General features: G+C 47.0%; 1 protein-coding gene across 1 annotated transcript in view; it reads right to left on the reverse strand.

The window, feature by feature from the left end:
• CC2D2A (coiled-coil and C2 domain containing 2A) overlaps positions 1-21,721 on the reverse strand; it is a 90,814-nt gene that overhangs the window by 49,999 nt on the left and 19,094 nt on the right. The window contains exons 9-14 of the mRNA XM_037045596.1: positions 19,015-19,177; positions 14,799-14,935; positions 14,059-14,190; positions 5,945-6,154; positions 4,881-4,987; positions 2,571-2,711 (exon numbers count right to left, since the gene is read on the reverse strand). Coding sequence (XP_036901491.1) covers positions 2,571-2,711; positions 4,881-4,987; positions 5,945-6,154; positions 14,059-14,190; positions 14,799-14,935; positions 19,015-19,177 — 890 coding nt within the window. The remainder of the gene's footprint in view (positions 1-2,570; positions 2,712-4,880; positions 4,988-5,944; positions 6,155-14,058; positions 14,191-14,798; positions 14,936-19,014; positions 19,178-21,721) is intronic.

Genomic DNA, 21,721 nt, shown 5'->3' on the forward strand with positions numbered 1-21,721 from the left:
TGACCATTTGAGTTTTTCTTTGACGAACCTGCTGACACTCCATCAGGACTTCGGCTCGACGCAAAGCCGTGTTTCCTGAGATGTGCTCTGTCCGAACAACGGTTCTGGGAGATGCCCTGCACAAAGGGCGCTGGGGCCAAATCCACCTGCGGTGGCACGAGCGGGAGAGGTCCCTTGCTCATCTTTGCGGAGCCCTTTATATGCTCCCGGGCAGTGCGACTCTCTGGGGGGCCGGCATGCCTCCCAACACATCACACCGGGTGCGCCCCCAGCACTTGGAGTCACTGCCGCTCATCGCCTGTGCTTGTCTCCTAACGTGGTCAGCTCGGGTCGGTGTGGTCTGGCCTCTGCAAGTCCCTCATCCCTTTTAGACAAACTTAGTCAAGAGCCCAGAGCCGACGAATGTTTGCTAGGCACACGTGTGGCCCGGCGGTGTAACATGTAGCCGTCCCGCCGAGGCACAGAGGCCGGCAGATTTCTAGGGTCTTTCTCCGAAATCACTTTGGAAGCACAGTGGTGCCTGACATTGACAACCATTGGGGAAATCAGGCTCAGAAATTTAGTGCCATCTCCGATATGCAAAAGCACTCGCTTTGCTCCTTGTTATTCAGAAACATGGACAAGCTGGTGGGAATTCGGATACTTGTCCAGGAAAAAAAATTACGCCGTATCTTGAGGTGCCTAGAGGAACCAAGACCGCGGAGGAAGGGCGCTCCAGACGAATTCAGGGAACGGCACTCACTGGGGGAAAGGGTCTCAAGTGTGCCAGGAACAAGGTCTGCAGCCTGGACGTGACCCGAAGAGTAAATTTCCTATACATTTTCGTTTATTCTAAGCTTGGAAGGAAGGAAGGAAGGAAAAGAAAAGCAATCTTGTAAATATTTATGTTTTGGTTTGAAGTTGGAGGTAGCCTGGGATGTGGAATTTGCAAGTGGGAACACTGGGCAACATCTGCAGTTTCTGGGGGGGAAAGCATTAGAAAGCAATTTGTTTTCCGTCAACTAGCATTAAATGAGCAGACATGAAGCGGCAGGTGCTTGTTGGGGACCAGATATCTAATGGTTACGAGGTCCCTGACCTCACAGAGCCGAGACTTACACTTGTCCCAGGCACTGTGGTGAGTTTTCTCAGCCTTGTGATGATCACAACCCCCCAAATCACAATGTGCAGCTCTCTCTGGCTAGAGCATGGCCGTTTTCAAAGCAAAGCATCAGCTACTTGCCCACACTCCTCGCTCTTCATGCCGGTGCACGGCACAACACTTACTCAGGAGAAACAACCAGGAAGGGACCAACGCTGACGGAAACATGCTTGAGTTGGTACCAGAACATGGTTTGCTGTGACCACTATGCTCTTAATCACGTGTCTGTGCCTTGTGACGGAGGTACAATCAGCATAAGCGCTATGAAAGTGCCCTTTCTCCACACCGTGCCCAGGTTGATTCCAAGCGGCTCAGAGATGGATGTGAAAGGTAAAGCTGTAAAGGTTGTAGGAGGCAATACAGAGCCCGTGTAGACCATCTACAGGACTCGGGGGGAGCTTCCATAGCAGGTACAAAAGCATCAATCATAAAAGAAAAGAGTACTATATTCTTCTTTAAATGGAGAATTTCTATTAGTCAAAAAGCAGCAACATGAGAGTAAAAAGACCAAGTTCAGATGGGAGAAGCTACCTGCATACAGCCCACACCACCTGCCTAGGTCTCGTGGACAGGGCATGTGCCAAACTCCTACAAGTGATGGAAAAGAGACATGGACCAACGCTCCAGTTCAAAAATCGACACAAGCCTTGAACAGACACTTCACAAAAGAGGAAATGAAGATGACCAGTCCACACATGGGGAATAAAAATTAGAAGATGCCACCCACAGACCGGCACCACGTTCGTGTTTGACAAGACCAGGCTTGGTGGGTGAAGCAGGTGACACGGGCCTGTGGCTCCCGGGTCAGTGTGGACAAGCTCGGCCACCCTGGAAAGATGCTAGGATGCAGCCTGCAGATATCTGGCAAAGCGCCTCCCGGAAGACGCAGCCATTTCACGTCCAGGTATCCTTCTGGAAGACGTAGGCACATACACCCTAAAAGACACGCACACCAAAATGTCTACCGAAGAGCTGTTTGTACCAGTTAAAAAACGGAATCTACTCAAACATCGACCAACCGTAAAAATGATCGCATTTTCAAGTATTCATGTAAGGAAGGATTGTAGAGCAAATAAACTACAGCCCTGTGCCATAAAGTAGATGAATCTCACATAGTATTCAAGGAAAAAACAGGAGTGTGTATTCAATAAGGAATATACAATATACTTTTATTTATGGGAAAGCCAAAGAATGTATGTTGCTGGGGATTTTTACACAGATGACAAATCTATAAATAAAAGCCAGGAAACAGTTACTTCCCTGGTGAGGGGGATGTGGTTGGGGTTGGCACGTGGGGGCTGCCAGGGACTGGCAATGCTCTGTTTCTTAACCTGGGACGTGGTTTCAAAGTATTTCACTGTATCTATGTTTTATACATTTTCTCTATGCATGATACAACCCAATAAAATAATGTTCGAAAAAAGCCTACTTTCTCAAAACCAGTTTCAAGGGGGTATTCGTGAACCTCTGGAACTCTCGAAGGGACTTCATTTCTTTCCAAACTTTGATGATGGTCTTAAGCAACGCTCGATCTTTTTCTTGTTCAGCATCACGGAGTTTTCTTGTTTGCCTAGAAGATATAATACATGGGTATATATAAATATGAAAAAGTTATTTAGGTGTGTTTGTACGTTTAAAAAAATGAATAATGCTATAGTGATTGTGTATTTCATTTAAGAGCTACAATATTTCTTAAGTACTAGGAAACTGGACATATGAATGCAAATTTGAAGATAATAGGAGGCTGATCTATTTTGAGAGATTATTTGAATTTGTTTTCATTAGGTGAATCTGACTTCAACTTAGCTGAATTACCTTTAAGAGTCACTGTTAATACAAAGTACCCTTAAATGGCCACCATCGACACTATAAAAATAAAGGGCCAGGAAATGCAGTTCTCACAGATTAAATTATTGTAAACATAGCAGGGTATGTTGCTGTCCCAGTCAACAACACGTACATTCAAGTCTCTCCCTTCGGGAGATAAAGCATGTTACCTACTGCATGCCTTGGTGAGTTTTCAGAGCTACCTGGAATAACAGTATTTTTGGCCTCACTGGAAGAGACATTGTTGGAAAATGCTTCCACTTTCATTTCCATTAAAGTGTTTGACAATTATATAATGCCTTACTTTAAGTCCTCTCTATGAATGATAGCCCAATCAGAACCCAAACGTACTCTATCACGTCATTCATTCATTAACTAGACAACTTATTTTTTCTTGGGCAAGTGCCAGGTGTCATGCCAGGGGATTTGAAAGTGTCTAGGAGACAGGACATGTCTCTGTCCTCAGGGACTTAGCTCAGGAGACAGACAAGCAACTACTACATAGAATGTGAGATTTGCCTAAGAGAGAGTCTTAGGCAACTGGAGGGAGTGCTTCATGAACGAGCCGTGTGGGGGTCCGCCAGGCCTTAAGGGGGCCAAGGACAGAGTTCTCCACTGTGAAAATGGTGGACGAACTTGGTTTCTGGTCCCTGGAGCCGGCGGGTACCTTGACACTTTCCTAACCTTTTAGTTCCCAGCCTTGAAGGACACAACAAGGCTCTGGCGCAGGTGTCATGTTCCCAGATGGTTATGAGAACTTCTTGCCCTTGGTAGCTTAAGGGAGTGCACTAACTTTGAAAAACAACATTGTTTCTAGTTCCCTGCAGTCTTGCTTTAGGCATTAACAGTTTGTATTTAAGACAGCTGTTGCTTGAATAAAGTTGCCATATGCCAGCAGAGCTATGGTCCTCTCCATTATTTTAGTCCCTCGCCTCACTTCGTGATCACGTCTGCTGCAGCGGGCTGCGGCAGAGCCGCTCCTGAACTCCAGGAGGAAGGCCTGAGTCTGGGGGTTGGACTTGTGATGACTGAGTGTGGGGATGCATGGAAAAGCACAGAGGGCTCCGTGTCTAATCCTTCGACTGGTGGCTGTGGTAAAGGAACTGGGCGGAAGATGACAGACAGCCCATCAGCGGTGGGCGGCCAAGATTCGGACTCTCTGAAGTCCTTAGAAAAGCAGGAAAATGGTGAACTAGAATAAGAAGCATTCCCCTTGAGGAGCAGGAAAGCATGTGGTTGGGGGCACAGATGCTGGAACCAGACCGCCCAGGTTTAAATGCCGGTTCTGTCATTTACTAGCTGGGATGTGCCTCTTCTGCCCGTGTGGGCTGCACGTGTGTACCCAGGACAGATGAGCACCGTCTCGGGCGTACTGTAGGTTTCTGTGCCACACAGCCAGTACTCTCCTGCACCTGGAGTTTTAAATCCAACCTTGTTTTATCCATATCGATCCACACAGACCTAATCCAGTCATTGCAACCAGGGTACAGACGTTCAGTGTAAGACTCCAGCAGATGTGTTCATTGCTGTGGGGTTATGTCTACTTCCTGGCTTGATAAATGGTGCACAGGGCTCCTTGGATTGCATATGTCTGAAGCGGAAATGCTGGGCTCTAGCCGACGGGCATTTCAACACACTTCTTGTCTACGGCCAGGCTACTCCCTGCAGTGGTTGCTGCAGCAACATTTGTTTACACCAGCAGAGTGTGTGAGTTACAACACCCGACACCCCCATTCTTTTGCTGGCTTTCAGATTTGGTGTTAACACGATGGATATATCTCATTGCTTCTTTTGGCTTAATTTCATATGTCTTCAGTGCATTCAGAGAAACTCTGGGAAAAAGAAAGCTCTCAACAAGTACACATCAAACAAGAAAAAAAAAGCAGAAGTTACGATTATAGACTTGACTCACCGAATTTCAGATTTATACTCATTGATGGCTTTTTGGGTTATATCAACAGACTTTTGAGGTTTTGCTGGATCAAGGCCTGTCTGAACAGCATTTCTCAGAGCCTGGAGCTTCAAACGACATGGACACAAGTTTTGAGTTAGTCACTCTCCTCCCTGGTGCAAGTAAAGTGCCCGCCAACTAAGTGACCCACCCACAGAATGACCCAGAGGACCCATCCTGTAAGCGCATACCCAAGCGTCCACCTATCCCCAGGCTTTCGCCAAAATGATCTTTGACAAACAGCTATCTCTTCTATTTTCAAAGAGAAAAAAAGGAATACTAAAGAACATTGCAGGTCTGTCCTTGTTCCATGGCCCATATAATCAAGCTGGTCATGAGAAATGTCACTTTTATGTGTGTCTCAGGAACAAGGTTTCTTTCAAGGCTAAAAGTGGATCTTTCTGGGTGCTGGACATACAGCGGTACTCTTGTGGTGTGAAGAGATCATGAAATGATAGATTCATAAAAGAAGGTATCATGGAGTTAGCTCCTTTTGGAGGCAGTAAGTTGAAAGTCAGGGTATAAGGCTAAAGTTGCCTATCGTCAAAATTATCCATGAAAGTTCCACAGGATAATACTACTTTGGAAACCAGTCCAAAACAGACAGCGGTTTCTTTGGGCATCAGGGGAAGCAACTGACCTGTGTTGAGGTACCACATTACGGGACATTACATAGAAAAATGAGAATGTCTCCAAGGACAGAGAGACTCTTAAGCCCTGAACAGTCTCAGCCTGTGAGGTCACACAAGCAAGGCACAGCCAAGAACCTCCCATGTAATACCCACTTCTGACAGGTGAGACTACTTCCGCTATTTGCACAAACCTTTTTCTTTAAGCCCAGTGTGTGCCACTGAATTTGCACACGTTCAAGTACCTCGTCATATCCTTCCTTTTGCCTCTAGGTGTGATAGCATATCTCACATCCTAGAAGGAGGGACCACGTGAAAGAGGCGCTGGAAGTGTTTCTGTAGTTTGGGCTCATCAGAAGAACCAACCCCACCAATAAGAAGCATGGAAGAGTGTACCTTATCAGAAAGAAATTTTGCCTTGTTTCTCTGGCGTCTTGCAAGGTACTGGTCGTATAATTGGGCCAGCTTGGCTGCCAAAACATGCTCTCGGCTAAAACAGGGATGATGAGTGAAGATTAACCCTGAAATATCAATGTCCAGTTGGAAATTCCCAGGAGGGTCTCCAGATCCAATCAAATGTTGACTTCTGTGCACATATCTGACCGCCTGCCGAAGAGAGCAGAGTGTATGGGAACACGGTTACAGCACTTAGTAGGTAGTGAACTACAGAGCAATGGGAAGGCAGTCGGATGCAAAATACCTCCTATAAGGTCAAGCCAGGAGAATGATGCTCCATCTCCTGCTTCCTGGAGCTTTTAGGGGCCTGCTCTTTTCTGACTACTTGAAAGGTAAAATGAAAGACAAGAGAAAGGAAACCCCTGTCATCTTGTTTCCAGAGTCTCTTGGATTTTTCTCTCTCCCAGCTCAGTCCTAATCTTTGTCCTGTAGACTACACTGTTTCTGGGGTTTTGTGGCTGGTGAACTTGGCATTCCTCTAACGTGAGAAGCATAGATTCTGGTCCAGACTGTTCACTACTGGGATCACAGTTATACTCCTCAGGTACAAAGTGACAGCGGAAGAGGGAGACGGGGCCGCTGAGTGTGTGGAAAACAGGAATGGAAGTTTCCGCGGGGACTTCCCTGGATGGCTGGGAGTAGAGCGTGTCAGACAAATCTCTCTGATTTTATTCCATAAACCCTTCGAGATACGCCTCGTCGGTCACTACTGCTTTTGTGGTCATCTAGGTTTTGAGGGTGGGCGGTCCAAGGGGGAGGGACCTTTCTTTGTTTTTAGGTGGATATGGACTGTGATTGGGTCTGTGGGCTTTGAGGTACATCACTCAATCCTCCCTTTTTGCAGAATGGAGCTTTTGAAAGTTACTCATGTTATCTGAAAAGTGATATTATAAAATTATGTGACATAAATGTATTATTTATAAGTTATGAGGGTAAATGGAAGTTGTACAAACTGTAGTGAAAACTGAAGCATCTAGCCTTCAGAAATTATGGGTCATATTCACTAATCTCTTCATTTAATCCCTTTCCATGGCATCTTGGGAAGATACTGGAGAGGGCCAGAAGCCTTGGATTCTAGCCCCGGCTCCAACTCATACTTGCTCTTGAGCCTTGGTCAGGTCACCACACAGCCCTGATCCTCTGTTTCTTCTTCAGCAGAAATGGGTGGCTGGGGACAAGTGTTCTGTTAGCACTTTATAGATCATGAGGCATCATCTCCTCACTCACACGGGCCACCTCATTTGTCCCATGGAGATGGAGGGCTGTCTGCAGTGCAGCGGGCCTGACTTCGAGCAGCCATTGAGTCAGAGAGGACTAAGATCCGGTCCTTGTCACACAAGGCAGGAAGGATAAGGCCTGGGATCTGCAGAGGGAGGCTGGGATCTTGGAAGAGGAGACCCCAGGACCCCAGAAGTCTATGATTATAAGACTCTCACACTGTCCCCTATCAGACTAAGACCAGAGAAGAGAGGTCCAGATTGTGTGTGTGTATGTATGTACATACATGTACATATGTACAGAAATGTACTCATACTGGTTATACAGTGTGATCTACTTTTCAGTTATTTTTAGTCCTCAAAAATAGCACTGGTATTTGCATTTATAGCAAAGCATATACATGTGGGTCTTTATTTACCAGTAAATATGTCATGACTTATGTTGTTGGCTGATTTGTACTGGTAAGAATATAAGAGTTTTAAAGAATTATGGCTCAAACAGAAGAACAAATCAAAGCCCCAGAGCCAATACTTTTAAGCGACCAAGAGATAGCCAACCTCTCAGATGCACAGTTCAAAGCACTGGTGATCTGGATGCTCAAAGAACTGGTTGATTTTGGTCATAAATTAGAGGAACAAATGAAGGCTACACTAAGTGAAATGAAGGGAAATGCACAGGGAACCAATAGTGATGGGAAAGAAACTGGGACTCAAATCAAGGGAGTGGACCAGAAGGAAGAAACAAATGACCAAACAGAAAAGAATGAAGAAACAAGAATTCAAAAGAATGAGGAGAGGCTTAGGAACCTCTAGGACATCTTTAAACATTCCAACATCCGAATTATAGGGGTACCAGAAGGGCAAGAAGAAGAATAACAAGTGGAAAACTTATTTGAACAAATAATAAAGGAGAACTTCCCCAGTCTGGCAAAGGAAATAGACTTCCAGGAAATCCAGGAAGCTCAGAGAGTCCCAAAGAAGGTGGACCCAAAGAGGAACACACTAAGGAACATCATAATTACATTAGCCAAGATTAAAATGAAGGAGAGAATTCTAGAAGCAGCAAGAGATAAGGGGGCAGTCACCTACAAAGGAGTTCTCATCAGACTGTCAGCTGATTTCTCAAAAGAGACCTCACAGGTAAGAAGGGGCTGCAAAGAAGTATTCCAAGTCATGAAATGCAAGGATCTACATCCAAGATTTCTCTATCCAGCAAAGCTTTCATTTAGAATGGAAGGGCAGATAAAGCACATCTCAGATAAGGTCAAGTTCAGGGAGTTCATCATCGCCAAGCTCTTATTCTATGAAATGTTAAAGGGACTTATCTAAGAAAAAGAAGATAAAAAATATGAACAGTGAAAGGACAGCAAACTCACAGTTACTAACAACCACATCTAAAGCAAACTAAGCAAACAGCTAAAACATGAGTGGAGCCACAGAAATGGAGATCACATGGAGGATTAGCAACAGGGGAGTAGGAGGAGGAGAAGCGGGGAGAAGGTACAGAGAATAAGTAGCATAAACAGTGGGGAGAAAATAGACAGGGGGAGGGGAAGAATAGTATGGGAAATGTAGAAGCTAAAGAACTTGTGACACATGGACATGAACTAAAGCAGGGGGAATGTGGGTGGGAGGGGGTGTGCAGGGTGGAGGGGAATGAAGGGGGGGAGGGGACAACTGTAATGGCATAATCAACAAAATACATTATAAAAAAGAATATATGAGTTTATTTATGTATTAGCTATTTAATTTCATACTTTGCCTTCCCCTTAGATTAGTAGACTATTAATGTATAATTAGGACTTACGATTTTTCTGCAAGACTTCAACAGAGTGCAGTGTATCTTGCATTAATTTTAACTAAACAAGTTTTTTTCCTGTAAAATAGCACTGAGTCTGTCTTTAATGAGAAGATTGGCAGATTTTTTGTTTAAAGAAAAGTCCTGTCAACTGGGATGTGTTTACAAACACAGCAGGCTTGAATAGGAAAGGACTGACTGTGTCTCAGTCCTCTCCGAAATATGCCGAATTGAATCTCCATTTGAATTTATGGGACAGAAAGACCACCCAACATGGATAACATTCTACCAACATTTTGTATGTTATGAAAGCCGTGGTGCTGGTCATTAAAATCCTTACACTTCAGATGGCAACCGAAAGGCCCGTTTTTTCTCTTTTATTCCAGTAAATGTATTCAATTATAACCTGCATTCATGTTAGAAGTTTTTTTTTTATTTAATTCTTGTTCAAGTACAGTTTTCTGTCTTATATCTGCCCGTGGTCACTATGTATCTTACGGTCATGCAGACTACTGGGATTACTTAAAAAATTCCGGCCTCACAAAGACAAAACCAAGCAACACCCCTCCCGCATCGCTCCCCGCTTGCTTGCTGGGTCTTGCCCTGACTTTCCTTTCACCTGGGGCAATGCAATCACACAGGTGTGGCTCTCGGGTTCCGCCTTGTACTCTTCTTGGTGAGTAAGGAGCGTTGGCAGCATCATTTTAACTACCTGAAATCTTACCTGGGCACTTTTATTTTGTGTCTCCTTCCCTAAATCTGCACTAGCCCGTGTTCAGATAATTATTGGTGGTCTCTGCCTTAAACTCAGCTCAACCAAGTGAAAACAGCTTCCAGGTCTCTTGGCAGTCATTGGGCAAGACGGCTTAAAGGACCCCAACTCGTCCCATTGGGGAGAAGGACCCCCTGGTATTCTTGTTATATGTGTTTATGTACGTGGATTGAGAACTGTCATGAAGACAGTATCTACAATTTCTCCCAAGAGTGAATATCATTTATAGGGCATAGTATTTTAATTTTGAAATCAATCTAATTCTTCAGTCTTTCAATGGAAACTGGAAACCACAACTACCAGAGATGGTGCATATGAATCATGGGCTGATGCTCTCAGCATGGGCAGAGATGCACGCCAATGGAGAAAAAAATTAAAGTTGTGCAGAAAAAGAATAATCATTGGTGAGATTCAAATACAAGTTTTCATATTTTTCCCTGGGAAAACAGTAAGAAGAGGGTCTGAATCCAGCCCAGAGCCTGCAGTAGATTCTACAGCCATTGATTGTTCTGGCTTTTCCTGGGAACCTTTCTCATTCTCCACTCCTGGCCATGTCTCAGGGGCACGAGGGAGAGGTGGGCATATGTCCAGCTTACAACTGACCAGTCTGTCCTTGGAACTCATAACGTGAACCTGGGGGTGGGGGGATAAGATGCTTTTCCTCTGGAGTTGCTAAGCCTAGGTTTGGAAGGGTCATGCCTCCCAACACTGGAGAATTCTGGTCTCCCTGCAATAGAAGAGAATGAATCCAGTCGACTTCAAGGAGACCCAGAGAAAAGAGAGTTGGATGGAGACCTGCAAGCACCGAGTCCCTGGTCTCGTACCCCGTCCCTGGCTCCTAAAGGCCCTCCTTCAGTTCAAAGATTCATCCCCAGACCCCCACATCTGTAAGCAGATTTGAAAAGAGGAGGGTCCTACACATATACCCCCAGAAATGCCAGACGGACTCCTAACCACAGTACCTTTAACATTGGATGTTTCAGCCTCCCACACCATGGACAAAGCCTCTCTGTGGCCATGTTTGTGTTCCTGCCCCTGTATTTCCAGGATTTGGCACAACTAAGGGGATGGTTGTGCTGAGTAGACTTCAGGTAAGGGCGGAAAGAATACAACGGGAAGGAGGAAAGGAGGAGGAAAGGAAGGAAGCAGGGCGGGGGGGGATGGGGTGGGTGGATGTTTGGATTCTGACCCTACCAAGCTGTCGTCATGATTCGACACGCTGAATTTTACATTGTTTGTCTTTTACCCACCTTGTCCCGTTTCTGCTTTTTTATTCTCAGATTAGTTCCTTCTACCAGGTACTAAACTGCATTCTTTCTCTTGAGTGGTTTATCTATTTATTTTTTGCATAATTTCTCATCTCTTTTTGCCTCTCTTTATCTTTAATGGTCTCTAAACAGGGATCTCAATTTAGGAGCAGCAGAATATTTCACTTTTAAAAACTACTTTTTTTCCCTTCTGTAATTTGGAAAAATGTTCAAAGACGTAGAGCTGAGTACCAACTCCATTCCAAATAAAACTCTTAAGTGATCTCATTGGAGGGCACACAGTCGATCATTTGAATCGGCAGTCGGGTATTTTCAACCAAAGGGAAACCCAATCGGAGGGTCAGGCTTGACTCGCACGAGGGCTGGGCTTCCGTCAATCCTGCTGGGTTTGGTTAGTATCAGACCTGAAAACTCTGAGGCATAAATTCATCAAGGCTCCACTAAAGGCTGCAAATTCCCACCTCCTGACTTAGCACAGAGTTTTCCATCACCTGGACACCAGGATTAGTCAGGCCCTAGGAAGCTACTGTTGTGCAGGAGAGACAGCTGAGAAGAGGAATGGAAAAGAAGGAATTTCTTCTGGATATGGTCAGCTCAGTGAAGCCTATTTCCTGATATTCCATTCACACTTGGATTGCAATGTCAGACTTCCTGCTGAGTGTGAGGGTTAGAAGAACAATAAGACCCAGTCTTTGACCTTGAGTCACTCACTCTCAGGGGCTTAAGGGAGGGAGAGAGAAGATGGATTAACACTTGTGAATGGAACAAACTCTGCCTATTCTATTTCTGCTTCTGTATTTTTGTATCAAAGCTCAATCACCCCACCCCCAACAAACCATGGGTTTTGACATCAGATAGCTCTGAATAAATGTAGCAAAAGGTAAAATTTAGTAAATAAATAAAATCATAAAAATATTAATTCTGTAAGAAATGAATTGTATTTTGAATCACTGAAATACACCATAACCATGTTTTTTCCTTAAAAAACTGAGATATGTAACTCAAGAGTAAACTTGACAGGTAACTTGTATTGGAGAAACAGAGATATGTGTAATACCGCCTCCCTCGCATTTAACCCCCTGTGCTTCTTTGTTAGACACTCCAACACATTCTTTGCCATGTTCAAAGCCTACCCTCTGAGGAATGGCCTTGGAGGACATCAGTCCCTTTGAATTTCTCATTTCCCTAACTTCCTTTGCTCTGTGATGCTGGGCAACCAGCCCCCTGAGTGGGACTGTTCTCTTTCTGTACTTTCCCATTTCTGCCCACAAGCTAGGAAGACCTCCCCTCTCAAAAGTACTGGGAGGGAACCCTCTGTGCTTCTCTCCCTCCCTGCCATCCCCACGGTACAGAGAAAGAAGACTGTGTCTGATTGGCAAGTCAACGGGGACCCCATTGGTCCAGGTCCTCTACTGGGCAAAGTAACCAGTGGCCCCTGGCTGCCCCCTCCCAGCTCTCCCCTAGGACCCTGCTCTCCGGCCCCGTGTTCTCCCCGGCACTCCACGTCTGAGCTCACAGGACAGTGCTCCAGCTGCTCAGGCTGTGTCAGATGGGGAACGTAACTCACGGCAGATGGAGCAGGAAGATACCTGGTCTTGGTTCCAGGTGGCAGTCTGCCACCCAACGTCACCCTTGGTGCACCTGGTATCTGCATCCCTCTCCGAATCCTGTACATTTCCAATTAGTTCAGAACTTCTCAAGGAGACATATAAGATTAATTGGCCCCAATACCCCATTCTCCACAGTAACTATTCTTCTACTTACTAATTTTAACCTATAATTTAGTGCTTCATTATATCTGTTTGTATGTTGGGTGGATGGATAGATGAAGCCACGCCCAATGGATTATTAGATAGAAGTATAAGTCGATACTGTCTTGATCATTAATTATATCACGTGTCTTTGTCCTGTGAGCTAATCAAGGATAAATCCCTCATGGACTGGCACTTAGGTTTATGCTTGTTTTGTAATCTACTCCCAGGATTTCATTTCTGCACAAAGTAGCCACTCGTCAACACTCGTCTATAATTAACAATGTTTTATAAAAATTCACAATTAAAAAAATGGGTGTATATATACATCATGTCAATACTCACAGTGATCCTATCATTTAGGGAAGATTATCATTTTTCAATGAGGGACACAGGTCCGGGCAGGACAGGGACCTGCCCAAAGCCACAAGCTTGGTAATAGAACAGCTAACCCCACACAGGTTCTCTGACTTGATCCTGTGTCTTTTCTGTTCATCACCGGCTTTACAGAATGATCATTATGTGCCCTCATTCTGTTTTACTTTATCAGGGTTGAAATGCTATGAATTTATCATTACACGGGTTTCCGAAGGAGGCGAGACTTGCTCAGCACTCTGGGAATGCAGGAGTAATGTGACTGCACGCCAAGACGGGGAAGTGTCAAAATAACACTAGGCAGCGCTTTCTGAGCTCTGTGCTCAGCACTTAGTGACCTCAACCGACCTGCACAGCAATTCTAGGAGAGAGAGGCTCGTCCTGTGCTCGCTTTACAGGTGAAGAAATTGTGACAGAGCATTCCAGAGCCAAGTTGTCCCTCCAGGGGAGCTCGGTGCCAGCACCCAAATCCGATGGCGAGGTGCCAGAGCTTAGGGGAACACAGTAACAAAGATTTGCAAGGACAGAAAACCCCCAGTTATACAACAAAGAGACAATGAGTGGGAAGTGATCCTGCAGCGTAGGGAAGATGACAGAAAGATAAGGAAAATACGGTCAGCTAACCTGTATATGCAAATAAAGGCCCTGACTCAGCCTTCTCTACCTGGTAAGTTCTCTCCTGGTTTGAGAAGGGATTAGGTGAGCGTGTTGGACTCACCTGTAAACACACTGCTGTTTGTTCTTTGTGTGTGAGACAGTGAATTATTTGAAAAATAAATCAAAGTCGAATGCTACGGATTCAGCCTTGCAAGCTATTCTAGAAGCAGAGTACTTCTGCGCGAAGTAGGACAAATGGGGGGGGGAGGCGCTTACCTTTCTGTACAGTGTTTCCAGCTCTGCGCTCACGCCTTTCCCCTGGGCCAGTGTGGGGGGCCTTGCAGGGAACGGCTTGATGGGGTTTGGCAGGGCTAGGATTCTGCCGTCATCGCCGAACCACTTTCTGTCCTGGGGACCGAGCAGAGGGAAGGACATTTTCTTCTAAGTGGACAGAGATGGTTTACCACATGAACAGCTTCTTGCAGGGAAAGTCCACGTTAGCACAGGCATCTCATGTACCTCCCCGTTTCCCCAGAAGATTTTCTCAAGTCTCTGCTTCCCTTGGAAATCGAATCTGCACTGATGCCCCCCAGGGTTACTTTAAGATAGAGTCCTCACCTCCCTCCCTGGCAGGAAAAAAAAAAGCTTAAGAAAGAGCTTAAATGATTGTTATGGAAAATTTCATATTCTATCCATTAAAAATCGAAAGAGAAAAAGGCTTGGGAGAAAAACAATCGAGAGCGTTCTATCTTTGGACTGTTAAACACCTCCGTGAATTGGGAAAGGTGGCCAGCATCGGATGTAGCAGAAGTCCAGGTCCACCGGCAGGCGTCGGGCCGTGAGAGGTTTCAGGATCATTAAACCCCAGGGAGACAAATGTCAACAAAGGCGGGCCATTGTGTGGACACCCTCAGGGGGATGAGTTTAATGGTGCAATGACTGCCCATCAGAAAACAGGAGCTCTGGGTCACTCGGGCGACAGCTGACGTGGGTCACGGGCAGGGCTGTGTGCTTACAGGGTCCTGCGTGAGCAGTCTGTTCTCCACGATGTTCTGCGTGGTGCGTGGCACCGGCGGCCTGGCGCCGACGTACAGGCCTTCGTCCTCCGGGAACCTGGGCTGCACGTTCTCGGGAAGCTTTTTATACGTGGGCACTGGGTAGTTCACACACAAACACAGAGACGTTAGTGCTGGCCTGACGTTTCAAACTGCACGTGGTGACTTAAAGCAACCCCCGGAGTTTCTGTTTCTGTTCTGGGAAAATGCACGTTTTCCCAAAGTGATTTCTAAGAGCAGAGCTAAGGAGAAGATGAATGTGTTTATCTGCAACGTCATGTTGCAGAGTGATGAAATAATTCCATACCTAAGTGGCCAGGGTGCAGATTGGGGAGCCCAGCATTCAAACCAGAGCACAGCTGCACCGCCCGCCCGCAGAAGGAATCTGGGCAGGGGCCCCGGGAGCTCCTTCCTTCTCACAGAAGGGGTGATAGCATCTATTTCATAGGTGCTCGGGGGGATTCAGTGAGAGGAAGTACGAGGAAATGCTTGGGAAAATTGAAATGCTTCGTATTCGAGTCAGTGACCATTATCTCATTCAACACCTCCCCTCCGCCCCCAGTCCTGGGTTCATTCGCAGAACAAATCCTTGCTGACAGCCGCCCAGTGCTCCGCGCTCAGGGGGCACTGCGGATGCGGCGGGAGCCTGTAGGCAGCACCAGGGAACCAAGAGGGAGGTCATTCCAGAGAATGGCAAGTGTTGTCAAGAAAATGCACACGTTGTGGCGGGGGGAGGGGAACTTCCGGCTGGGAGGGCATAAATCCGAGAAACAGCAGTGAAAAAAGTGGGCAGGAAGAAGGCGGCGCTGGGACGAGTCAGTGTGTAGGCACCGGGGAATTGCGTGTCCTGAGGTCAGGGCGTGTTTGGGAACAGAAATGCCCAGCACGCTGGGTGCGGTGAGCGGGGGTGGTGGCTTGAGAACGGGCTCGAGGTGGGTGGAAGGGAGCCCGAGAGCCTTGTAGGCCCCAGAGTAGCTTGGGTCTGTTCAAAGAGGGGGTCACGAGGCCTCATCACATGGGGTGGGATGGGGGTGGGGGTGCGCGTGTCACCAGCAGATTTTTCATTCTAACAAGACATCTGGAACTAATATAATAGTGAATGCCGACTGTAATTAAAAAGTTTCAAAAGTTAAAAATTTAAACAAATCTAACAAATGGGCTTCATGACTGATGTGAAAAGAACAGAAGGAAGGTTTTAGCCTATTACAATACATCTCCAGCGGGCAGTGACCTCAAAGGGCATGTGGGTCAAAGGGCGTGTTCCATAAAAGGAGCTCTTTTCCAGTTGGAAGAAATCTGACCCTCAAGGAAACTGAAGACATAAAGATAGGAAGACCACCGGAGGCCGTGGCAGAGGGGGCTGGAGGGGATAGGGAGGAGCCTGCCTACATGGACCTGTGAGAAAGGGTTGGGTGTAATTTGGGAATTAATTTTTACAAGTTGAGACTTGTTTTTCTTCCATAATGATTTCACTCTAAACCACATGAAATGCCCAAATCTGCAAATTTTCCCACGTGTGGCCACTGGACACTCTGTATCCCAAAGCCACGCACAGAAAACACCTCGTGCCAGTATTCCTGGGGAAACCTATCTCCCCGCCATGGAAAGTGGGGGGCAAACACAGTTTTAGCCTCTTTCTGTTTCCCACCCCTCCATTCACTCCCCGGGGTGAACACACTCTGCTTTGGAAACCATTCTTCAAACAGTGACGTGAACAACAGCCACAGGCACAGACGTTGCTGCTTTGGACCCCCTGCTACGTGCTGGTGGCACCGTGGGCCCAGAACTGGCACGGTCTCCTCCATGCTCACACTTAAAATGCATGTCCAGGGTCATCTATAGGACAGCGGCATTTCCTCCTGTCTTCAGGGCGGAGCCTGAGAATAGAGGAACTCACTTAAGAGCACAGCTCATGACGGAGGAGCTGGGTCTGTGTGAGCCCCGGAGTCCTGCTCATTTGGCCAGGAGGCCCCAGGGCGCTCCCTGGAGATCAGAGCAAAGCAGAAGATGGATCCCTCCTGTTTGCTGCTCAGAGCAGCCGCCATGCAGCCGGGCCTCCCTGAGCGTCTTCCTGGGCGCCCCCCACCACCTCCAAGTTTCAAGCCGTGTGTGAGCCAGTCTAGGGGTCTAACCTCCATCCCATCCCGGGTGGTGCTGGGGTCCCTGGGGAGAGAGGCCGAACAGTGAGTCCTTTGAGCAAACACACAAGTGACAAAGCTCCTCGTTGGCCGAAGCTGCGGCAAATGTGTGTCTCCTCCTCCCCAGGAAGCATCAGGATGTGTGGAGCTAGGAGTGCGGTTTCTGAGCCAGGCTGCCTCATCTGCAAATGCGCCTGAAAAGCACCATCTCTCCAGCCCTGGGGCGGGGCCCTGTTAGTTGATACTGAAATGCTTAGAGAAGTACCTGGTGAAGTAAGTGCACAGAATGCATTCACTATTATTATTATTATTACAAAGTTATAATCTTGGGAAACTTTTGCCAACTACTACTTTAAAAGGAAACTTGAGACGTCCAAAAAATTCCAATACTTTGAACCCAAAACAACCTATCAAAATGCCATGATAATTCATCCTTGGCTCAGCATTTAACTGGAACTCAGATAGAACATGACAAATGGAGAGAAAGCTGACTTCCAAGTGAAAGTGAGCGCAGACTCCTTCCCCTCCCAACAGGGACTCTCTGGTGGGACTCAGGCCCTGCCATTTTGGGTGTGAGCTACTAGAAATTCGGAGATCCCCCAGGTGCGTCAGCTGGAGAGGGAATTCCAGGGGAGAAAAGAGTAAGGGGAGACCCAGGGCAGAAAGGAAGCAAGGAGCAGTAACGAGGAGTTCATGAAACTATCTGCTCCGGTACCCTGGCCATTCCCCTACCTCCAGGAACCTCCAGCAGCCTGCTTCCCAACCCACCGCTGCTCAGACCCTCCGCCTCTCCAAAGTGATAACTGTCCATCCTTCCATATGCTAATGCAGTGGCTCCTCAATAGTAGTCCCAGGGTGGGTACAAGGGAACCAGACATGTGAGGAGCCGGCTGGGACTTGCTCCACCCTGTCCCGTCATTCCCACCTCTGGGAAAAAGGAGGGACAGAGGGACTAGAGATTGAATGAACGAATCATCAATGGCAGTGATTTAATCAGTCATGGGTACACACTTTCACAAAAGTTCTAACTGCAGAGGTTTGGAAGGTTCACAGAGCTTCGGGGTGGGTGAACAGGTGGGGGTTGCTGGGAGGGGAGGTGCCCGGAGAGGGCGTGGAAGCTCTGTGAACCTTCCCGCACACCTTGCCCTAGGCATCTCTTCACCGGTATACTCCATCACATCCTTCACTATATAATAAACCAGAAAATATAAGTATTTCTGAGTTCTATGTGCTGTTATATCCAATTATGGAACCTGAAGACGGAGGGAGTCATGGGAACCCCCAATCTGTAGCAAAGTTGAGTATAAACGTGGTAACCTGGGGGCGAGCTACTTGGCAGCTACGGTTTAAAGTAGCGGGCAGTCCTGTGGGACTGAGCCCCTCACAGTGGGGCCGCTCTAACGCCTGGTAGGCAGATCGGGATCTGATTGTGGCACACCTGGCTGGTGCTGGGGACTGGCTGGTGCAGGTGGAAACCCACACGTCTGGTCCTAGCCGTGTTCTAGAGGTACCAAGTGTAAGTAGAGGATGAAACAGTTGTTCCTTTTCCCAGCCTGCATCTCAGAGCGCCCAGAGCTGCTCAGTGATGTGATGGAGGGGCTCCCACGGCACCCTGCGATCCCTGTGCTCTTCTGTCAGTAAGTGATCATTCAGTGGATATTTTTCCATGTTCTACATGTTTGTGTGTGTATGAAGATATTTCTTTCCTTTTTTAAAAAAAGATTTTATTTATTTAGTTTTAGATAGAGGAGGAAGGGAAGGAGAAAGAGAAAGAAACATCAATGTGTGGTTGCCTCTTGTGCGCCCCCTATTGAGGACCTGGCCTGCAACCCAGGTATGTGCCCTGACTGAGAATTAAACCGGCGACCCTTTGCTTCACAGGCTGGTGCTCAATCCACTGAGCCACACCAGCCGGGGCTGAAGATATTTCTTGGTTATGAAATCAGATGAGGCGTCGGGGTCTGTGATGGACACTGGGCGTCTTGTGGACGCCCTGGGGGGCACGTGAAGGTGAGCAGGAAGATAGCGGGGGCCAGTACCTGTCAGCCTGCTGGGCGTGAACAGGAGCTCTTTCTCCTTCTGCAGCCGGACACGGGCGCTGTCATAGTCGGCGGGTCGGACGGCCACGAGGTCCTCAGCCGTGGGATCCAAGCCCAACAGGAAGTCCTCGGCGTCTTTGCCGTGAAGCAGCTCTTCCTCATCCTGCATTATGTTAAGAAATAACAACTAAAAAGTCATGCTTAGATGACTAGCATGCGCAGAGAAGAATAACCATTAATATTAAACTCATCCAACAACATGCCCTACAATAAAATGACCTTTTCTGTCCACTTATTTTAGTTATGTTTTATTGATTATGCTATTATGGTTATCCTGATTCCCCCCCCGTGCCTCTCTCCACCCGGCACCCCCCCCACTCCCTCAGGCAACCCCTCCCCCCCCACCATTGTTCAAGTCCATGGGTCATGCATATAAGTTTTTCGGCTACTCCATTTCCTATACTGTAGTTTACATCCCCATGGCTATTCTGTAGCTACTAAAGCATAAGATTACCTGGCCTTTCATATTTGCCAAGGGGATTTTCTTTGCTTTTCACCATTCCCCGTAGTTGGAAAATGTCACAATCAGAAAGGGCTGAAATTGGAATAGGCGTGCTGAGCAACTGAAACCTCAACAATTCTGGCCTCCTTGGAGGATGTTCACTTACTGACATTTATTGAAAGGACATGGGTTCCTAAGTTGGGCAGCAATTTACGCCTCCACCCCAGGATGCCCACCCCAGGCAACAGGCATGAGGCACAGGGTCCTGGCCCCTCCCCTCCCACTGCCTGGGCTGGGACCCCAGCTCCACCCACACGGCCTGGTGACTTCAGGGGGCTCATCTACTTTCCTGATCCTTGGCTTTCTCGGTTGTAAAATGGGGACATTAACAAAGAGGACCACTTTGGGTTTTGTGAGGTTAGAATTAAATGACACGTGTAAACACTTTAAGCAGACCAGTAATTATAAATATTAGCTGAAGCATGTTACTTTTGTTTAATTGAGGATTTCCTGGACATTTTCCCCTTCTATTTCTTCTCTTTTCCTTTCTTCCTTTTCTTTTCCCTCTTACTTCCTCTGCTTCTTAAAAAAACTTAAGCTTGGTGTTCTTTATGAACAACACCCTTCAAAATCCTGTGGAGACTGGCAGGTGGCTGGGATACTGGTGGCGGCCTAGCTACCTGCCTCCTCATCTTTCCTCCCCAACGTACAAAAGAATAAAAATGGAAAAGTAGATCTACGTGGTAGCCAAGCTGTCAGCATAACCTGAAGACAGAGAAAGCCAAACACCTCAGAAAGGAAAGAGAACCACCCCCAATACCAGGCTGTGGTTTTCCTTGCTCCCGCCCCATCTGCTCTGTGATGGATGCGCAAAGGCACAGAGGTCAATCTGCAGGGAAGACAGAGAAAGGCAGCTGTGACAGGGGCTACGGATGCTCTGACACTTCCACCAGAAAGACCAACTCCACTTTGGGGAGGGAAACTAAAGAAGGGTCTGGCCAGGCCGGAGCCCAGACTATGGGGGAGGGGCTTCGAAGTGCCAGTGATTTCAAAGGGCCGTTTGCCAAACCCAGATTTCAGGGGAGAAGATGGAAAAGGAAAGAGAAGTACTTTTGGAGAGAAATGTCATGATTTCGAAGAAGCCCACAAATTTGTTGACAGTCCTGCCTTCCAAAGTTGTGGATTCTCCTCCTTTTTCTGTGAGGGCTGAACTGAGTGACCTGCTGCTAATGAGTGACAGACGGTATGTGGCTTCCTCTTTGCTTCCTCTCGGATCCCTTGCTTTGGGGGCAGCCAGCTGTCACGTCATGGGGACACTCAAGCAACTTTAGAGGGAGGTTGGGACAAAGGCCTTGCACCAACAGCCAGCACTTGCTGGGCAGGTGACTGGGTCACCTGTAAGCCAGGCTCCCCGCCTCAGCCAAGCCTTTTGATGACAACAGTTGGGGCCACCTTGTCTGCAGCCTCACAAGAGACCTGGAGCCTGAACAAGCTAAGCGCTGCTTTGTAAAACAGTTATTACACAGCAAGTTGGAGTGTCCCTAGCTTCTGTGGGCCTAGGTAAGAAATGACTTTTCTGGGAGGCATTTTTCATGAGAAGTGATTAAAATTTGATCACCGAAATAGGGGAACGATGCATATTTTAAAGCATTCTGGTATGTTTTCCTTTTTATTTTTTAGTGTGATAAAATATAAGTAACAAAATTTGCTATTTTAATCATTTTTCAAGTGTAGAACCTATGGCATTAAGTACATTCACACCATTGTACAGTCATCAGGACCATGTCCAGAACTTTTTTATCTTCCCCAGCTGACACTCTGTCCCATCAAGTAGTACCTCCTTATCCCCACCCCTCCCGGTCCCCGGCACCCACCCTTCTACTTTCTGTCTATGAATTTGATAACTCTAGGGGCCGCACGTGATGGAATCATACAATACTTGTTCTTTTGTAACTGGCTTGTTCCACTTAGCATATGTCTTCCAGGTTCATCTGTGTTGTACCATGACTCACGACTGCCTTCCTTATTCATGGTAAATATAATATTGCATTGTGTGTCTGTACCATATTTTGTTGGCCCATTCATCTGCTGAAGGACACTTGGGTTGCCTGTACCTTTTGGCTAGTGTGGATCGTGCTCTAGTGAACGTGGGTGTACACATGTCTGTCTAAGGACCTGCTCTCAGCACTTAGGGGCAGATCCCCA

Source organism: Sturnira hondurensis, unplaced genomic scaffold, assembly GCF_014824575.4.
Source record: "Sturnira hondurensis isolate 20B ecotype Veracruz unplaced genomic scaffold, ASM1482457v3 Scaffold0000780, whole genome shotgun sequence".
Taxonomy (NCBI): Eukaryota; Metazoa; Chordata; class Mammalia; order Chiroptera; family Phyllostomidae; genus Sturnira; species Sturnira hondurensis.